Genomic DNA, 17,224 nt, shown 5'->3' on the forward strand with positions numbered 1-17,224 from the left:
AAATATTTACAGCTCATAATAGACCGATGAGTCCCAAATCATTTTATAAATCTAATGGTCTGAGATTGCAAAAGATAAACTGTGTTTATTCCCAGAAAAAACAATGAGAATTTGACTGCACGAGTGTGGGAACAATAGGGAGAGACTGCTGGAAATGGGTAGAGCAATTTGAAGGAGCTGAATTTTTATTCCCAGCTCCAACACTGTCTGACCTTGGGCAAGTTGCTTAAACCTTCTGTTCCTCAGCTTCCTCATCTATACAGTTATCTTGCAGTGGGTTTTATAAGGGTTGATTAATGCCTGCAAGCTTCTTTGAGATAATGTGTTTGAAAGGTGCACTGCAGCTGTAACATGTCATTACAACTAGCACTGATTGGCATTTGGAAATGTTGCCATCATAACCCCCATTTTTTGGCAAATTCTGTGGTGTGCACTGCTTTTTTTTCCCCTCCCAGATGTGTTCTTTTTATTAACTATTTCTAAATGTACCAAAACTGTGAAATCTCTCCAAACAAGAAATAATGGATTGTATCTATATAGCATTTGTTTGAAAATGGAGCACATACTCCATTTGTAAGGTGACATGTTCAGCTTCCTCACATGCTGTGGTTTTAGAGATTTCTTATCTTGAGCTGCATTTCCATAGAACTCTGCTACTGTGTAAGAAGGCTTGAATTGTAGCCAGGCCATTCCTGTTTGCATTTGGAAGGTGATTTCCATATCCACACCAGGCAGGTCTGAGGGATGTGCTTCCCTCAGCAATGTCTCTCACTGATGTCAGTGGAAGTCAGTAATTAGCAACTGCAAATGAGGCCTTCTGCAACCTACCCCCTTAACTTCATGCTTTTAATGGAAGCCAGAGGATTTCGTCAGTCCCACCCAATCCTTGACATTATTTTGTTTTTGGGATACATTACAAATAGCAAAGTCTCTAAAATGGCTTTGTTCAGAGGCAGTTTTGTACATGGTGGCTGCAGGCCTAGAGAAGGAGCAGATCATGGAAGCAGAGGGAGCAAGAGGGACAGAACATGGCCATCCCTTGATGGAGTTTGTCTGCCGGTGTTAATTGTTGTTACTCTTGCAAGGAACTTGATTTTCCAAGAAAAGGAGCTGCAGGAATAAAGTGGAATTGGCCAAGTTTTGCTCACGTGCAGCCAGGGCTGTTTTGCCACAAGGCTCCTTCCTGCTCATGAGGAGCTGCTGCCACTCCAGTGGCACATTCTTCTCCTTTCCATCTTCTGTAAAATACCATTAAGCAAGGAGCAGCTACATAGTGAGAAGGAAAAAGTGAGCACAGACCCTTTATATTTTTAAGCAGTTCCTGGTGCTGCTATAACTACCTTTTAATTCATTTTAGATATATCCAACACTTGCTAGCTTGAGCTTAAGCAGTGCAAGGTCACTCTGGTGCCGTGGTTAATCACTGACATCATTTGATCTTTGCACAGTGCAGTATTTACATACAATCTAACATCTGAAAAAGAGAGGGAGAGGTTGAAAAATGTATCTGCTGCTTTGGCACGTTACTTTCCAGTTTCCCAGAGGAGGCAGAGCTGAACTCTAGGCAAAGCCACTCCAATCATCCTTACTGCATCGTTCTTCCCTGGTCTGTCCCTCCCAAGCTGTTTGGCTAAAGCCTGCATAATCACTACAGACCTGATGATTTGGCTTTAGCACTCTGACTCCTGCACTTCTTGCTTTCCAAAGCAGAGATCTTGGTTTTGTTTTTCCCCTTCCCATGTCATTTGCCTACAGCTGTGCGTGTGAGTCCGCTGCACATAAATCCAGGCTGATGGTAAATTTCTCAGTGAGTTTCCTGAAGGCCTTTTCTCACAAGCTAAGAGCTTGAAAAGGTCAGAAGTATTCAGTTCACTTTGCTGGAGGAGGCATTCATGTCTTTCTCCAGGGGACAAAGGGACAGGATGACACCATGCTATTAACATGTTGTGATCTTTAAGCTCTTGCCTGTATGAAAGCTGTAAGTTATTTGCCACCTTAGATCTACCTCAGCTGTCAGAGAGGCCCTGGGAGCTCTGATCTGCCTGGGGAGTGCATTGACTTACCTACACACACACAAGAATTCACTTTTTAATGAGTCTGGAAGTTACATAGCCTTAGACAAGCTAAAACCTACCTTCCCTCCTACACCCAGGATTATATACTCATGCCTTGTACTGTTTGAAATCTGCTATTATTTGACCTAAAACATGAGTGAAATAATCCCTTGGGGGATGAGGTTTAACCCCTCTGTCCTCAGCTGTGGAGGCACCAGGTGCAGTTGCTCTGGGAGTGGGAGATGGAAGAATGCCAGGGTGAGGAGATGGACGAGTCTTGGGGATCATTAGGACAGGACAACAGGTGGGGTCCATAGGAGGAGGAGGAGGAGCAGGGATTCCTTCAATGAGGTGTTTAATTCTTGCTGGAAAATGATGGGGTAAACAATTCAAAGCTATAAAAGACCCACAAGCACCTTCTAAGGTTTCTCATTTTTGCCTTGTTGGAGCAGATAGATGGGCTGTTGCTGGTTCAGGCATTGTGGTGTTACCTGGCCCCAGTCAGAGAGGGGCCATGGTCCAGTGTGTGGAATATGGGACTGGGATGCTGGAGTTATTCTGTTCCTGTCTGCTGCCTGGAAAATGGAGGAGTCAGGCCACCTCTCTCGTTCTCTCTCCTTCCTCCTGCCTGTTTTGTCTAAAGAACAAGCTTGGGGGGCAGGGACTGTCTCTTCCCATGCACATGCACAGCACAACAGGGAGTGATCTCAGCGGGGCTTAGGGGTGCTCCTGGAACACTGTTACTGCTGCTCCATAATAATAAATGACATGGTGGTTAAATGCTGTTGGCTGTCAGTAAGAGATAACATTTAGCACTAATGTAGCAATATGCGTGCTCAAAGCACAGTGCAAACACGGACTAATTAATGCTGTTAACATCAGATAGAGATGCTAAATGTACCACTGGTGTGATACAGTATTATTCACGCTCTCTTCTTGTCTTTCAGACTTCAAACCCTATTGATGTAGCAGGTAGACCAGGCACAGTCCACCATACGCTGCTGCAGAAGACTCCAGGGGTAGGCAACAATAAATAAACTTCTTTTCAGCTTATCTGGGTGTACAGTAAACACAGTGATTGCTGATAAAAAACGAGAGTAGGCTGGTGAGCAGATTGGCCTTCTAGACTGGGAACATGCAGTCAGGAGAGAAGTTGTCTTTTTCTGGTGAGACAGCAATCTCCACCAGTCATGAATTCAAAGCGATGTATTGGCTTCTTTCAAAAGTCAGAAGAAAATGGGGCAGGAAACCCCTTCCATGTCTTTCTTCTAGGTATTGCTTGGAGAGTCCTCTCATGCACTCCATTTCAGAATAATTACAAGGTTCAGAAAAGCACTGGCACTGTTCAGTTGCTGGCCTGAAGCTGCTTTGTTTATCATAAAATTCTGCTGAGCTTGGTTCAAGGAATGAAAGAGAAGTTTTAAACCTTCTTTAAGCCTTTTAGGTTTCCCATGTCACAGGGGACTTCTCTGGAACGTTGCTTTCTAAATGCTTTTACTTGTTCAGAGGAAGGAAGTTCCCTGCCTTTCTGTATATTGGCTAGTTTTAGAAAGACTGATTGTTTTATTTCTGCTTTTTCCATAGGTGTCAGACCCTTATAGGCCTCCAGTAAGAGTAAGTAAGGTTTGTGGGGGATTTTATATATATATTTATACACAGACACTTAGAATACTGTGCATGTGCTTTTGAAATTTAACATGTCCAGTAGAAAATCTCATGCTCATCTTTTACTTCAAGCAAAATGTCAGTTAGCTCTCTGCCACTTCTGATTAATAACATTTAGGTTGAATCCCGGCCTTATTTTGCATCCATTTATGTGCATTAGTAGTTCACAGTATGAAATGAGGGTCACAGAAATAAATGACTGTGAGCATGGGCAGACATTCACCAGCGAACAGATTGGTGGTGGCTTAGGTCAATGTGCTGATGTTCCACATAAACAGTGGAACAGTGAGTACCACAGCTCAGCTGAAAACAGGGACTTGTTCAGCTGTGGCACTGCTCATGCTGGGGATTGTTTGTCCCTTCCCTTTCCCTCCCCAGAAGCCAGTAGCCATAATAACCACGCATGACTTAGCCTGCAGTGCAGCAGGGGTGAATGAGCAGGGCTCTTTTCAGAAACACAACTCTCAGCCATTAGCTGCTTTCTCTTAAGCATGGCATGCTGTTCTTTGCTGCCATTCATTTCAGTTTGGGAAGGGGGGAGTGCAAGTAGGAAAGAACAAGGCAGGATCTCAGATGTCCATGAGATGGGGAAGATATCCCACATTCTTCCTGTTTCCTTCTTAATTTAAACATCATCTGCTGCAGTACAGCAGAAAATGTTGATCACCCATTGTGCCGTTTTGGTAATCAGCCTTTCTCATTGCTTAGCTGCCTGGTTGACAGTAAGGGAAATGAAATGTTCTATCTGATGTAGATTGCTAACGTATAAATTAATCTAAATTCTTTCACTGCAGAAACCCGGGAAGTGGTGTGCGGTTCATGTACAGATCGCCTGGCAGATCTACCATCATCAGCAAAAGATAAAGGTAATTCAGATGGTTTCTGGAACAAAGCCAGGTCTTTTAGCTTACAGATTGTATTTGAGTGAGTAATGGGCAGGACACAGTTACTGTGGTGATTCTCAAGCTTGCCTGTATTGATTAACTAATACTTACCCTCCTTTAACATTTATTGTAGCAACTGTAAAGTTTATCTGAGGGCAGAGGAGCTGGGTGGAAGAGTGTACAGCCAGAAAGAGGGGAAGAAAGTGAGGGGCAGAGTAATTTCCCCAAGTCAATCTTTTTTTTTTACAAAGCATGCACATTTAATGTCGCTTCCCTTCTGCATTAGTACCTCCTGTGGAGGAGGTAATGAAATGGCCAATGCAGTGAAAAACATTACAGAGCAGGGAGCAGCAGAGTGGATTGATAACATCAGTGTGAGAGGTTGTGGGGCTTCCTGTGCTGCTGTGATGGTGGGCAGAGGGAGGGGGTTTAACACTCAAGAGATAACAGGATGTAGGTACCCTGGGGTGCTGCTGCAGGCTTTAGACTCCCTATGGCAGGTAGAATAGCTGATAAAGGGACTTGTGTAGATTTTATTTTTTCACAGCTCCTAGAATAGTTTTTTTGTCCCATTACTGAAGACTATTCTCTGCTTAAGTAGGTGCCTCTGAAAGGGGTGTATGTCCATATATTTTTATAAGCAAATGTATAATCTTTAAGCTATTCATAGTGTTCTGTGATTGAGGTGAAGTTCTGGCCATGCTCACTTCTACAGGGCAAGGATAAAATCAGTCTCTGGAGGAGCCCCATAGCTCCCTTCATCCTCTGCCCCTTGCCTGCACACTGGGCTGCAGGAAGGGCACAGTATGGACACATCTCTCTCAAACTGGAGAGGCAGAGCAGACGAGCCCATCACCCAGAGCCCATCACCCAGAGCTCATCACCCAGAGCCCAACACCCAGAGCCCATCACCCAGAGCTCATCACCCACCCAGCTCTCGAGGCTTCACAGCAGCTCTGAGCCCGCAGAGCATTTCTGTCGGGCTGAGCGCGCCGTTTGCTCCTGGGGTGCCGTGGCCTCGCTGTGTCTGTCCCTGCTGCAGCTGTGCTGGGGGCTCAGTGCTCCCTGCTGGCCCCAGCCTGGCGTGGGGCAGGCGGCTGAGAGGGCTGGGGTGGCCCTGCAGAGCCTGGCAGAGCACGGCCACGTGAGCGGGGACGCCGCTGTCACTGTCACTAACGCTCCCTGGCAGGGCGAGGGAGGAATGAGCCTTGACTCCCTCTCTTGTTTTCCCATAAAAAACTAAGTGTGTAATGAGATTGGTTTTGTATCATTTGACAGCAAATGCAGCTGGATCCCCACAAGCTAGAGATAGGTGGCAAACTTGACCTGTTCAGCAGACCTCCCGCCCCTGGAGTGTTTCCAGGCTTCCATTATCCACAAGATCTTGCCAGGCCTCTGTTTTCTACCACAGGTAAGGGAAGATCATTCCTTTTTGATTAAAAACAAACAAGAATCAGTCAGTGCATGTCATGCATGACTTTACAGCTACATATGCCTCAAAAACAGAAGCAAGGTTGGTTCAAGGGGTGCAGAGACGCTGCTGTGACCAGGGCTCTGCCACCGCCCCCAGTGCAGGATCCTCTGCACATCACTGAGCTGCAGCAGTTGTCCCACAGTCCTGTGTGTTCAGCTGGTTCTTACATGCCTGATTAGTAGGCTGTAGAGTGATTTTTTAAAAGTAATTTCAACAAAACACTTGAAAATGTTTCCATTGCACAGGATTGGAAGTGGCCCCAGTCTCTTTCTTGCTTTTGTATTTGCCATGTTATTCTTCTCAGCTCCTCCACTCACCAAGTTTTTGTTTATTTTCTGAAAACAAGGGTTTTTTGTAAAAGGAAAACTTCAATAACAGCATTGAAAATATAACAGAAGGTGTATTTGTTAAGTGTTTTTTTTTTAAATTGAAAATTCCTCTATGTGTTACAAAGTTAAACGAAGTCCAGGGCTTAATATGATATATTGAATTTACAAAGAGCTCCAAAGAATTAAATGCAGTTTACACTGATCAATTGTTTTCCAATCTGTTGGAGAAGTAATTACAATTACACAATTACCAAAGGACAGTAACCTTCCCTGTGTTGTTCTGGATGGCTCTGACCATGGGATTCTGGTCTAGGATGCCAGCGTGGATTCGTGTGGACATCTGTCTACCAAATGCTAAATGTTGTTCTTATTCTCAAACTTAACTTTCTTCTCAACTTTTTCACATTTTCTCTCTGTGTTTGAGAGGCCAAAGTCTGCATTCTGAATGAGCTGCATCAATTGACGAGATGTAACTTAGCTCTTTATTTATGTAATTAATTGGAAAATAATGTCATTTTCTTCCCTAATGTTACTCTGGTTTTATGATGCACTATTGCACAATCACCTTAACTCAGTGCAGACATGGTCATATTCAGCCTTGGTTCAACCCTGTGGAAATTAATGACTTTAGTTTTGAACCCAGTGCCAAAAATGACAGAAAAACAACAGATGACAGTTGAGCTGAAATTTCTCAAAAAATTGAGTTTAAAATGCCAAATAGCCTTCAGGAACTCCACCAGGGCTTCAGTCTGTCTTTCTGCTCTGTCTGTGGATGGAAATTCTTAAGTATCGAATGCACACTTCTACCACATGTAATTAATCAGTGCTGGTACCAGCTCTCCATTGTAGGGTGCTACCCTGTATTTTGGTCTCTGTAAAGGTGTTTTGATAGTACAAAGCCAAGATACTTATTGCACCTCCTTGGATGCATAAGCAGTGCTTATTTACAAACCTCTGGCTGTTTTCCTCTGGCAGATGTTTCCTTATCACTGTCCTGTGCTGTCATTACAAGAATCTTGTTTCATATCTGGTTTTGCTGCTGTAGGCTGTTCTGGACAGAAATACCCTAACAGACAGAAAAGCACCAGTCCAGTTGGTGTCTGGAGTTTTTTCCCTTAAAAGATGCAAGCATGGCTTGCTTTTCATTCGTAAAAGCAAGAGGGAAAATAGTATGAAATAGAAACATTAAAGAAGGCAAACTAATAAAAAACTTTCAGTAGAGAGAAACAACCTTACAACAACTTGTCTGTGAGTATATTAATCACAGAAGCCATCACACAGTAAATCCAGGTAAAGAGAGCTGTCAGTGTGAGCAAACACTGCAGCTGGAATAGGTGGAGGAATAAAGCTTTTACTCTGGAATATCTGAGGCATTCTTTTCACCTTACTGAGCACGTGTGCAGCTGGTGTGAATCATTGGTTCTGCTGCATTGCCTGGTTACTGGGGGAGACATAAGTTATCTTAGGGCCACCTGTCTCCAGGAGGGATGCTGGGCTGCCTGGCAGACAGTCTATTTAATAACTGCCTGACAGCCTGCAGTGCTGCTCCTGGCTTCCTCCGGAGGATTTTTTATTATCAGCCCATGTAGTGGAGTTTGTAAGCCGTCTCCTTTGAAGAAATCCCCCATCCATTATACACCTTCTGAAATCTTAAAGGATTAGGAAGATGACAGTCTCCATCTGTCTTGAGGCATTGGAGCAGTCAGAATGTTTATAGAGAGGTGCTGGATGAGTCTCGTTGCCGTGGTCTCTCTTAAGTTTCTTCAACTCATTTTCTGGCTGCTTGGCTTTGAGGTGCCCAAGCTGGTGAGGGACACAGAGCTCTGTCTCCCTCTCAGGTTTCACAGTTTGCTCATGTTCTGGACACAGGAGTGTGTTCACAGCAGCATCAGGGGTTGGGTTCTGTCTCCAAGGAAGGCCAGGTCATGAGCTGACCAAGTACCCCAGTGACAGGTGACACCAGTGCTATTCACTCTGAGGTTGTGAGCCCGTTCAGATTCATATATCCCTCCTGCAAAGGAAGAAAATCTCTCATTTTCTACTCTGAAAGGAGAACAGTTTCCTGCATGAGCCTGGTCTACCTGGAAATACAGGGCAGACCTGCTTGTTTCACCCCTTCTCCCCATCTCCTCAGCCTGGTGTAATCCAGCATGCTCAGCAGTGTTCTTTCCCACGAGGAGGTGAGGCACCATGGCAATGAGCAGTGTCTAAGAAAGGGAAAAAATACAGGGGGGAGCCTGTGGATGCAGAGACAGATGTGAGAGTGTAGCTGGAGCCTCTCGTGGGAGAAGCATGATTGATGTTCCCTGCGTGCCTGTCATTAACTGGTGTTTCATACAGACTGATCAGTCACCTCTGAGCACCTTCTGGCTGGGCCCATAACCTGGGCTGGCCCTTTTTCATGTAAACGTGGAGTAATGAGTGAAAATGTCAGACAAAGAGCTTGGCTTCCCTGTTAGTGCAGGTGAGCAGCAGCTCCCAGTGCCAGGTCTGCTCCTGCCTCCAGTGCCCTGTTAGATCTTTGGTAGGGCTCTCAGGGAGATCCAAGCTGCTCACTCAGCCAGTGTTTGGGGTCTTCCCCTGCCTTTGTTGTTTAAATGTGGTGATGTGGACATCACTCTTGAACATGATGGCCAGGAGCTGTGTGCATACCAGGAGTCACTTGCCCTGAACTAAAAAGGGACCTTGTTCTCACAGGTGCGACGCATCCAGCCACCACCCCTTTTGGTCCCTCACCTCACCACAGCAGTTTCCTGCCTACAAACCACTTGGCAGGTAAGTGTGAGTAGCCCTGCCCTCACCTCTGTACCTCTGCCCCCTTCCTGGCTCTCAGTGTGGTCCTGCACCAGGGGAGGGAAAGGCTTGAACTGCCTGAGGATGCCGAAGCTGGCCAGCTTCTCATCCCTGCCAGCTCCCAGCACTGCCCTCACTGTCCCCCAAAGGAGAGGGCAGTGCACAGCTGTCACATCTGTCACTGCTGGGACACTGCACTGCAGCCAGAATGTGACCTGTAGAGTCCTGTGCTCCTGGATGTGCCTGAAGAAAGGCGGGAAATTTATGCAAAGATACCTCAGACAAGCCTCAGCTTAAAATGGGCTCCTCCTGTACCATTTTCCACCTATGAAAGGTCTTGACTATGTTCTGTAAAAGAGTTCAGGGAACAGTTCCTGGCAAGTAGATGTTCTGCACATTTTGCCAGACTTTCATTTTCCTAATTGGCAGTAAGTAGAGCCTGATTTTGTCAAATTTCCTCATTTTAGAAGCTCACAAGCAGCTCATTGCCAATTAAAGTTCAAGCTCTGTTGATTAATGTTTTAGTAACATTCATCCAATCAGTAAATGTGGCATGCCACATGACCTAGTAGACTTTTTTCTCTTGCAAATACCCAGATTTACATCAATTCCTGAACATTCTGTCAAAATTAACTGTCTCTACTGAGTCACTCAGCCACTTAAGATCAAAGAGGAAGGGCAAGAACTGTTTTAAATAAGTAAATAAGCAAATAGCTGTTTGCTTTAAGATACAAGCTATTTGTGCCATTTGCCTTGATATTTTAAATGTGATATCTGTGAGGAACTGGAGAGCAGCATTACCTCCTGTAACATGGCAAGTTAAGGGCTTGAAGGGGACAATCAAAAAGCCAGTGGGCAGGAGGAGGAGTTGTTTAGAGATGACCAGTAGAAAAGAAAACAGGTACACTGGTAGGATTTAACCCAAAGCTGTCTCTGGAGTGTGGAAACCTGAAATGGGCTATCTCTCTCAGAGAGAAACCTCTTCTGGTGATGGGTGCTTTTACTGGAAAAAAAATGCATAAACAGGACAGTCATCTCCTAAATGCTGGCCTAGGGGCCTGCTGAGATTCTTCTTTCAAGGCAATTGCAATGTTTTACTATTAGAACTGATAAGGAAAGAGAGTTATAGCTCAGCAGCCACCCTAATTTCAGCTATTAGACCTTAATTTCTAACTCACTTCTGACTGGCATACAAAAGTTTATTACAGCACCTGTTTGCAGAGTGAGCACTGAATCCCTTCTCCATTTTAACATGATGGGAATTTTCTGTGCAAAGAACCTTGCAATGAGAAGGATCAGCTTAAAGTCTGGCCTAATCCTACTTGGATTCAAACCGTTAAGAAGGGGAGGGGTGCGTTTCATTCTCCAACATTCTTGGCTAAATGCCTGCTAAATCCCTGTTTGCCTTTCCAGATCCATTTAGCAGGTCAAGCACCTTCAGCGGCCTTGGGAACTTAGGCAGCAATGCCTTTGGAGGATTAGGCAGTCATGCTCTGAGTAAGTACTGGCTGGGTTACTGCAGACAAACATCCCTTCCAGAAAAGCCACATGCTAATATTGACAGCAGCTGGTGGTAGTTTTTAAAGAAGTTTAATTCCTAACCTCCATTCTCCTATCTGAAAACACTGCACCTAAGATTTCCAGGTCTCTGCGGTGGGAGCTTTTCTGCGTGTCACAGAGGTCAGGAGCTGTGCTCTGTGCCTCCTCGCTGCTGAGGGCTGGGACCTTGAGTGCTCAGAGAGGACTGGAGCTGCAAAACCCCACCGAGCTCTGGGACCCTGTGGGCACCTAAAGTAACACCCTTCACCAGTGAAGATGCAGCTAGTGATACTTCTAATTCATGTAGACATCCTCTGTAACTGTTGGCTGGAGTTTAAATTACCTGTGTAAAATAATTCTTCCTCAAAAACATGTCAGCTGTAGGCTAAACATGCTTGAGAGCCACACATAAGAGAGCATGCTTGTGCATCTCATGGTGCAACAGGAATCAGCTGAAGATGGATGGAGGAAAATCGAGGGACTGTTCTGAAAAGCCTACAGCCAAGCTCTGTGTTTATACACACACTTACATACCACCAAATAGTCTGGGTTCTTCCACAAAAAAAGTCCCTGAAGCCTCAGCTGCAGGCAGCTGATTGCTTGTAACTATCCACAAATTAAAGTTTCTGCCAGAGAGAGGAGCTGAGGAAAAATACTGCTTTTGTGCTGGAGCCCTTACCTGGGGTGGGGGGAGAAGAGAAGCTGGGCATTTTCTGTAGTCTCTGAGTTATTGAAATGTATAAAGCTTCCTCCAACGACAGCCTTTAAAGAGCTGGTGGATCTTACACCCAGTGTTGGAATTATCTGTCTCCACTCACTAGTAGCTCCCCCTCACCACTAAAAAGCCTTGAAAGGACAGCTCTGGTTGTGACTAATATTGTGAAAAATGTCTGTATAAATGATCGGCTTTGAATTATTTTTAACTCTTCCTCCCCCTGCCATTATTCCAGCTCACAACAACATTTTTACTCACAAAGATGGCCCAAACCTGCAGAATTTCAACAACCCCCACGAGCCATGGAACAGACTGCACCGGACCCCGCCGTCCTTCCCAACCCCTCCCCAGTGGCCCAAGCCCTCGGACTCGGAGCGGAGCTCCTCGGTGACAAACCACGACAGGGACAGGGACAGGGAGCGGGAGCCCGACAAGAGGGACCTTTCTCTGGGCAAGGACGACAGAGACAAAGACAGGTGAGCACTGGGGGCTCCTGACCTCTTCCTCCTGGGACTGGTTTTCCTCTGTATTTTTTCTGTTTTCCCTAAAATGTTGCTGATCCTTAAAGCAGCCGATAGGCATTTTCCTCAGATAAGCACAAGTGCTAGCAACACCACAAAAATTCCTCTTTGCCTTTTAGGATTTGTCTTCTGTGGAAATACATTAACCCAGTCCCTGCTAGTCAGTTAACAAATCACACCAGGCTGAGGAATTGAATTGTTGCTGTGTTTTCAGTGTACTGAAAACTGCAGCTGCTTTAGGATTGCTGTGTATTCTGAAATTGTGATGGGTCCTTTGGAGACAGTCATAGATCCCATTAATGTACAGATATGCTGATGAATTCCAATGTTAGCTGGACATTAATGAGATAACAATGCAAATGCCTGTATCTGAAGCAGTGTGCATGAATACATTAGCAAAACTGATTTTAAAAAATTGCATTGTGGGCAAATCCTTATTAAGGATGACAGGCCTGTATCACCTGGGCTGTAGTTACTTCATTAGCTCCCAGTTATATGATTTTGAAGCTGTGAAGCCCTTTACCTTTCAGAGCCCAGTTGTCTCCAACAGGCTTCTTTGTAGGCAATAACAGCCTGCAAGTCTTAGATGTGCATGCTTGACTTGTGATAGGGGTTCATAGTTTGCTTTTAATGAGATCTTCAGGCAGTACCTGTGAACAAGATGATATGGAAGCAATAGGCTGAAAATCTTCTTGCTTTACATGTTAAATTGTCTGACATCCTTACACAGATTTCATTCAGGTAGGGAAGGTATCCTTCTTGGCTCTAATGGAATTAATTTGCAGACCAAGGTTACTTTACTCTCAGGAGTGTTCACACAGGGGTTAACAGCTCTATTACACTTCTATTAATTTAGCTTAAGCTGTCCCCAGCATCCCTATTTGGCCATGGTTTTAATAAACCACATCCTTGACCAGCAATCAGGACTACCACAGAGGAAGAAAGCTGGGTTAACAAATGTAATCATAAGGGATAAATACTTACACAGCTCCCCAAAACATCTCCAGCTTTCAGCACTCAGGTCTTCCAGCTCTTGAAAACAAACACAACATAAAACTTCGGCAAAGTGAGCCTCTCAGCTGCATAATGCAGTTCTCTCAATCACACAATCATATTTTGCATTTAAAGTGTCTCTCATTCAGAGCAAAGTGCTTTTAGAAGGTGAGCATTATTTATTCCCCTGTTAAAAAGGTGGGATTAACTGTGACTAATTGGCTTGCTCAGAGGCAGAGGTGCAATTGGAAATGTAAACCTTTGTGCCTCTCTTTCTGAACCATGGATGTTGTCATCAGACCCCTTGTTTATCGCAGCAGGTCCTCTTGGAACACAGCTCAGTTGCTCAGTTTCGTGGCTGATTCAAGGGTGTTTCTCCTGAAGCATCTGGCTTACCTGCAAGAACTGCCAACAACAAGAAGTCTTGCAGTCCTGTAGGAAAATCAGCTTCACCTTATGGCTGCTTCCAGACAATGAGGCTGACTTGGGAAGGACCTGCATACATTTCTGTAGTTTTCTGTTTTGTGGGCCTGAATCTGTGTTTTAGGAAAGGAACCCAAGTTTCACAGCTGAGAAGGTCATTGCGGGGCAGCAAGATGTACACATGAGCACACAATAAGCTTTTTTAAAAGAAAAATAAGCTGTCTAGAATTCTTCTTTCCCTACATTTGTCAGTGAAATGGTGAATATAGTATTCTTCCAGCCACTTCCCCAGTTTAGTCCTACATTTGTGAACATTTAACTTTTTTTTGTCTTTAAAGTATGTAAAGGCAGATTGTGCATGTTTTTTAGCATAGCATCGCAGCTGTAGCTGATGTTTGCATAACTTTCCAAATCCTTTCCTGAGCAATCTCAGAGTGTACAAGTGGGCACAGCACTGTGGCTGCCCAACATCACGGGTGTGTTTGCTCACACGTAACCAAGGATGTACCTTCTGTATTTTTACAGAGACCTCATGGATAAGAACAGACATTCGAACAGATCCTCGCCGGCATCCGCCCCAGTGACGCACCAGATCAGCAATCTCATCCGCAGCAACAGCCAGAGCTCCAGCGAGCCCATCAGGCAGGTCAGCCTCGGGGACAGGGAGAGGTCCAAGGAGCCCGAGAGAGAGCACCCTGACCGGCTGAGAGAGCCGCCCATAGCTGAACACAAGATCAAAGAGAGCCGTTCCCCAGTGAAGGAAACTCCAAGCCATGATAAGAGACCCTCTGAGGACAACACAAAGCCAGTAATCCAGTCTGTATCCCCATACAGCAAACCTGCACTAAGTGAGAGCCTGAAGCTTACCAATCTAATGAGCAAGGACATGGAGAGAAAGACAGAGCTTCCTAGCGACCTCCAGAAGATTAAGAATGACATCAAAGTCAAGGAGGAGAGGAAGGAAGACAGTGATGTGCTAGTGGTTGGGTCTGAGCCTTCCCAGCACTCCCGGTCAGTGGAACATCCCCCACCGCCCACTCTCCATGGATTATCATTGCCTCACTCGATGGCTGCCTCCATGCCCATCTCCATGGGCAGCGTGCACCAGATGAACAACATGAATGTCCTGGACCGCAGCAGGATGATGACCCCGCTCATAGGCATGAACCCTTTGTCAGGAAGAGAGAGGCTGCCGCATCCCGGATTTTCCTGGGACCCGATGAGGGACCCCTTGCGAGATGCCTACCGGAGCTTAGACCTGCACCGTCGAATGGACTTCCAGCTCCGGACAGATCCTATCCATAGGTTTCCCACCACCTCTGGCTTTTACGACCACGAGCGTTCCTACAGAGACAGGGAACCACACGACTACAACCACGAGAACCTTCTGGAAGCCCGCCGAGAGCAGGAGCGGTTGCGGCAAGTGGAGGAGCGCGAGCGCTTGCACTTACGGGAAGAACTCGAGCGTGCCAGAATGCACCACTTGCACTCGTCCCCCATCGAAAGCCACCTGGCACACGTGCCATCCTTCATGCCTCATTTGAGCGGGATGCATTACCCCAGACTGAGCCCATCCACTGCCATGCACAACGGGATTTTGAACAGGAACCCGCCGACCGCAGCGCTGAGCGCGCCGCCGCCTCTCGTACCAGCCAGCAGCACCAGACCTGCCTCCCCTCGCAGGACTACCCCACTCACAAACTCAGAGTCCAGGGACTATTCCCCCTCTAGGAACCCCAAAGAAGTAGAGGCACGATAGTCCCCAACATTGAATTTTAAACTCAACCTGTACATAAAAAAAACAAGCAAGCAAACAGAAGCAAGCAAACAACAACAAAAAAATACAAACAGGAAAAAAAAAAACCAACAAAAAAGAAAACAACAAACCTTTTACAAAATGCACTGCTGTAAACTTTTTTTTTTAATGTAAAATTTGTAGAAGTTAAGCACATTTCCATAAATAACGGGGTTGGGGACTTTCCAACAAGAAGGTTGCTGAGAATGGGAATTTAATATATAGGTATTGATTTTTGGTTTTGTTTTTTGTTTCTGTGCTAAAAAAAATGAGTTAAGAATATCAAGTTTGTACATTTTTTCCCAAATGTGAGAAACATTTTTAATGGATTTGTATTTTTTTTAATTTTGTGCTCTTTATTCACTTAAAAAAAGAAGAAATTTTGCTTTTGTTTTTAGTTAAATTTGCATTTTAAAGGCCTCAGATCCTTAAGAAAAAAATACCCAGGGTTTCTTAAAAGTATTATTTATGGAAATACTGTAGTTTTACAGTCCACTGTGAGGTTCCCTTCTGAGGCCAATTGATCACTTACCTTGGTACTTTGGAACCGAAGTTACAGATATATATTAAAATATTAATAATAATAATAATGTACAAAACTGTTTGTTTTTTGCCTTATTATATTATGCAGAAATTTAAGAGGAATTTTTTTTGACTTCTTGTTTTAAACAAAAAAAAAAAGAAAACAAACTGTAAATATTCTGTTAATATAAATGTACACCAATATTAAATTCTTAACATAGGTAGACTTTATAAAAATGGTTTCTAGAACCACTCTGGTTATTTGTTAACATGGTTACAACTCATACTCTTGTCACAGTCAGAAATTCACACTCAGAAAGCTCAGTACGGCATATATACTTCAACTATGCAAGAACTCGGAGGCACGTCTTAGTGGATGTTGGGGGGAGGAAGGTTTTAAAAAAAAAAAATTTAAAAAAAAAAAAAAAACAACCCAAAAACAACCAACTCGCAACTCTGGAGACAGAATGGCAATGGCATGTGAACAGGAAGAAGGATGCTTGTGTTTAACAAAAAAAATTTTAAAAAAAGAGACTGAATTTTTTTGTACAAACACAAGGGACAGTTCGTCAAGGAAAGAGAAAGACACACGCTCCTGGAAGGGAATTTTGGTTTCCTACTTTTCAAGCTGGCAAAAGCAGATGGAACTGGCACAGTACCATGCGGCAGACCCTTTCCTTATTTTTTTTTTCCTTTTTTTTTTCTCTTTTTTTGTGTTGTGGGCAGGATCGCTGGCAAGCAAGGACAATTTTCCGTGGACCCCTTGTGCTAATTGTGCAGTGTTCTTATTGGAATCTGTATACAAGACAAAGTAGAATTTTAGGAGTGCAAAAAAAAAAAGTCTAATGGTTGATTAAAAAAAAAAAAAGAAATTCTGATATATTATCTATAGTACATGAAGACCATAAGCAAATGTTTGTTTCAGTGTGGTTCTGCCTTGAACTGCTTTTTGGCATGATTTATTTTTTATTTCCAATTTTACTTTTCATCCATATGTAAATTTTGCCATGTTTTACTTGCTGTACCATCCCCCCCTTCCCTTATTTTATTTTTCAGTGTCCATGTTTTATATATCCTGGGCTTTTTCTCTCTAGTTAATTCAGCCATCCGCTACTATTTTCTTGGCTCTGTAACTCTTGTTTCCCCCCCCCTCCCCGTCCTCCCCCCTGCACCCCCTGTAATTTTAAACATTCAGTTTCCTTGTAGATCAATGAAGATAAATACAACATTGATTTTGGATGAAAAAGGCAGTTGAGTGTTTGTGTGTCGTAGGCAGCGCTGTTGACTCGAGGCTAATGGTTTATTGACGGCTGGGAGGAGGCGGCTGGCGCAAGGGGCTGGTGCTGGGACAGGGATTTGCTTCTGCCTGTGAACCCTTCCCAGCAGAAGGAACACGCTCTGGAGGTGGGGTTTGGGGGTTTGGGGAGGAGAGCAGAGCCCCGGCCCTGCAGCATCTCCACCCCACAGCCCGGGGACACCTCGGGGGCAGACCCAGCATCTCCTGCCAGGGGAAGGAA

The 17,224-nt window shown here is 44.6% G+C and overlaps 1 protein-coding gene across 2 annotated transcripts in view; it reads left to right on the forward strand.

The window, feature by feature from the left end:
- FBRSL1 (fibrosin like 1) overlaps window positions 1-16,285 on the forward strand; it is a 496,130-nt gene extending 479,845 nt beyond the window's left edge. The window contains exons 13-20 of one of the 2 annotated variants that reach the window (XM_059485477.1): window positions 3,002-3,073; window positions 3,639-3,677; window positions 4,514-4,585; window positions 5,882-6,014; window positions 9,104-9,181; window positions 10,613-10,696; window positions 11,689-11,929; window positions 13,916-16,285. In XM_059485477.1, coding sequence (XP_059341460.1) covers window positions 3,002-3,073; window positions 3,639-3,677; window positions 4,514-4,585; window positions 5,882-6,014; window positions 9,104-9,181; window positions 10,613-10,696; window positions 11,689-11,929; window positions 13,916-15,149 — 1,953 coding nt within the window. In that variant the 3' untranslated portion in view covers window positions 15,150-16,285. The remainder of the gene's footprint in view (window positions 1-3,001; window positions 3,074-3,638; window positions 3,678-4,513; window positions 4,586-5,881; window positions 6,015-9,103; window positions 9,182-10,612; window positions 10,697-11,688; window positions 11,930-13,915) is intronic. The other variant, XM_059485478.1, reaches the window with a different exon arrangement.
- Window positions 16,286-17,224: the final 939 nt, after the last annotated feature.

The sequence above is a fragment of the Ammospiza nelsoni genome, chromosome 18, assembly GCF_027579445.1.
Source record: "Ammospiza nelsoni isolate bAmmNel1 chromosome 18, bAmmNel1.pri, whole genome shotgun sequence".
Classification (NCBI taxonomy): domain Eukaryota; kingdom Metazoa; phylum Chordata; class Aves; order Passeriformes; family Passerellidae; genus Ammospiza; species Ammospiza nelsoni.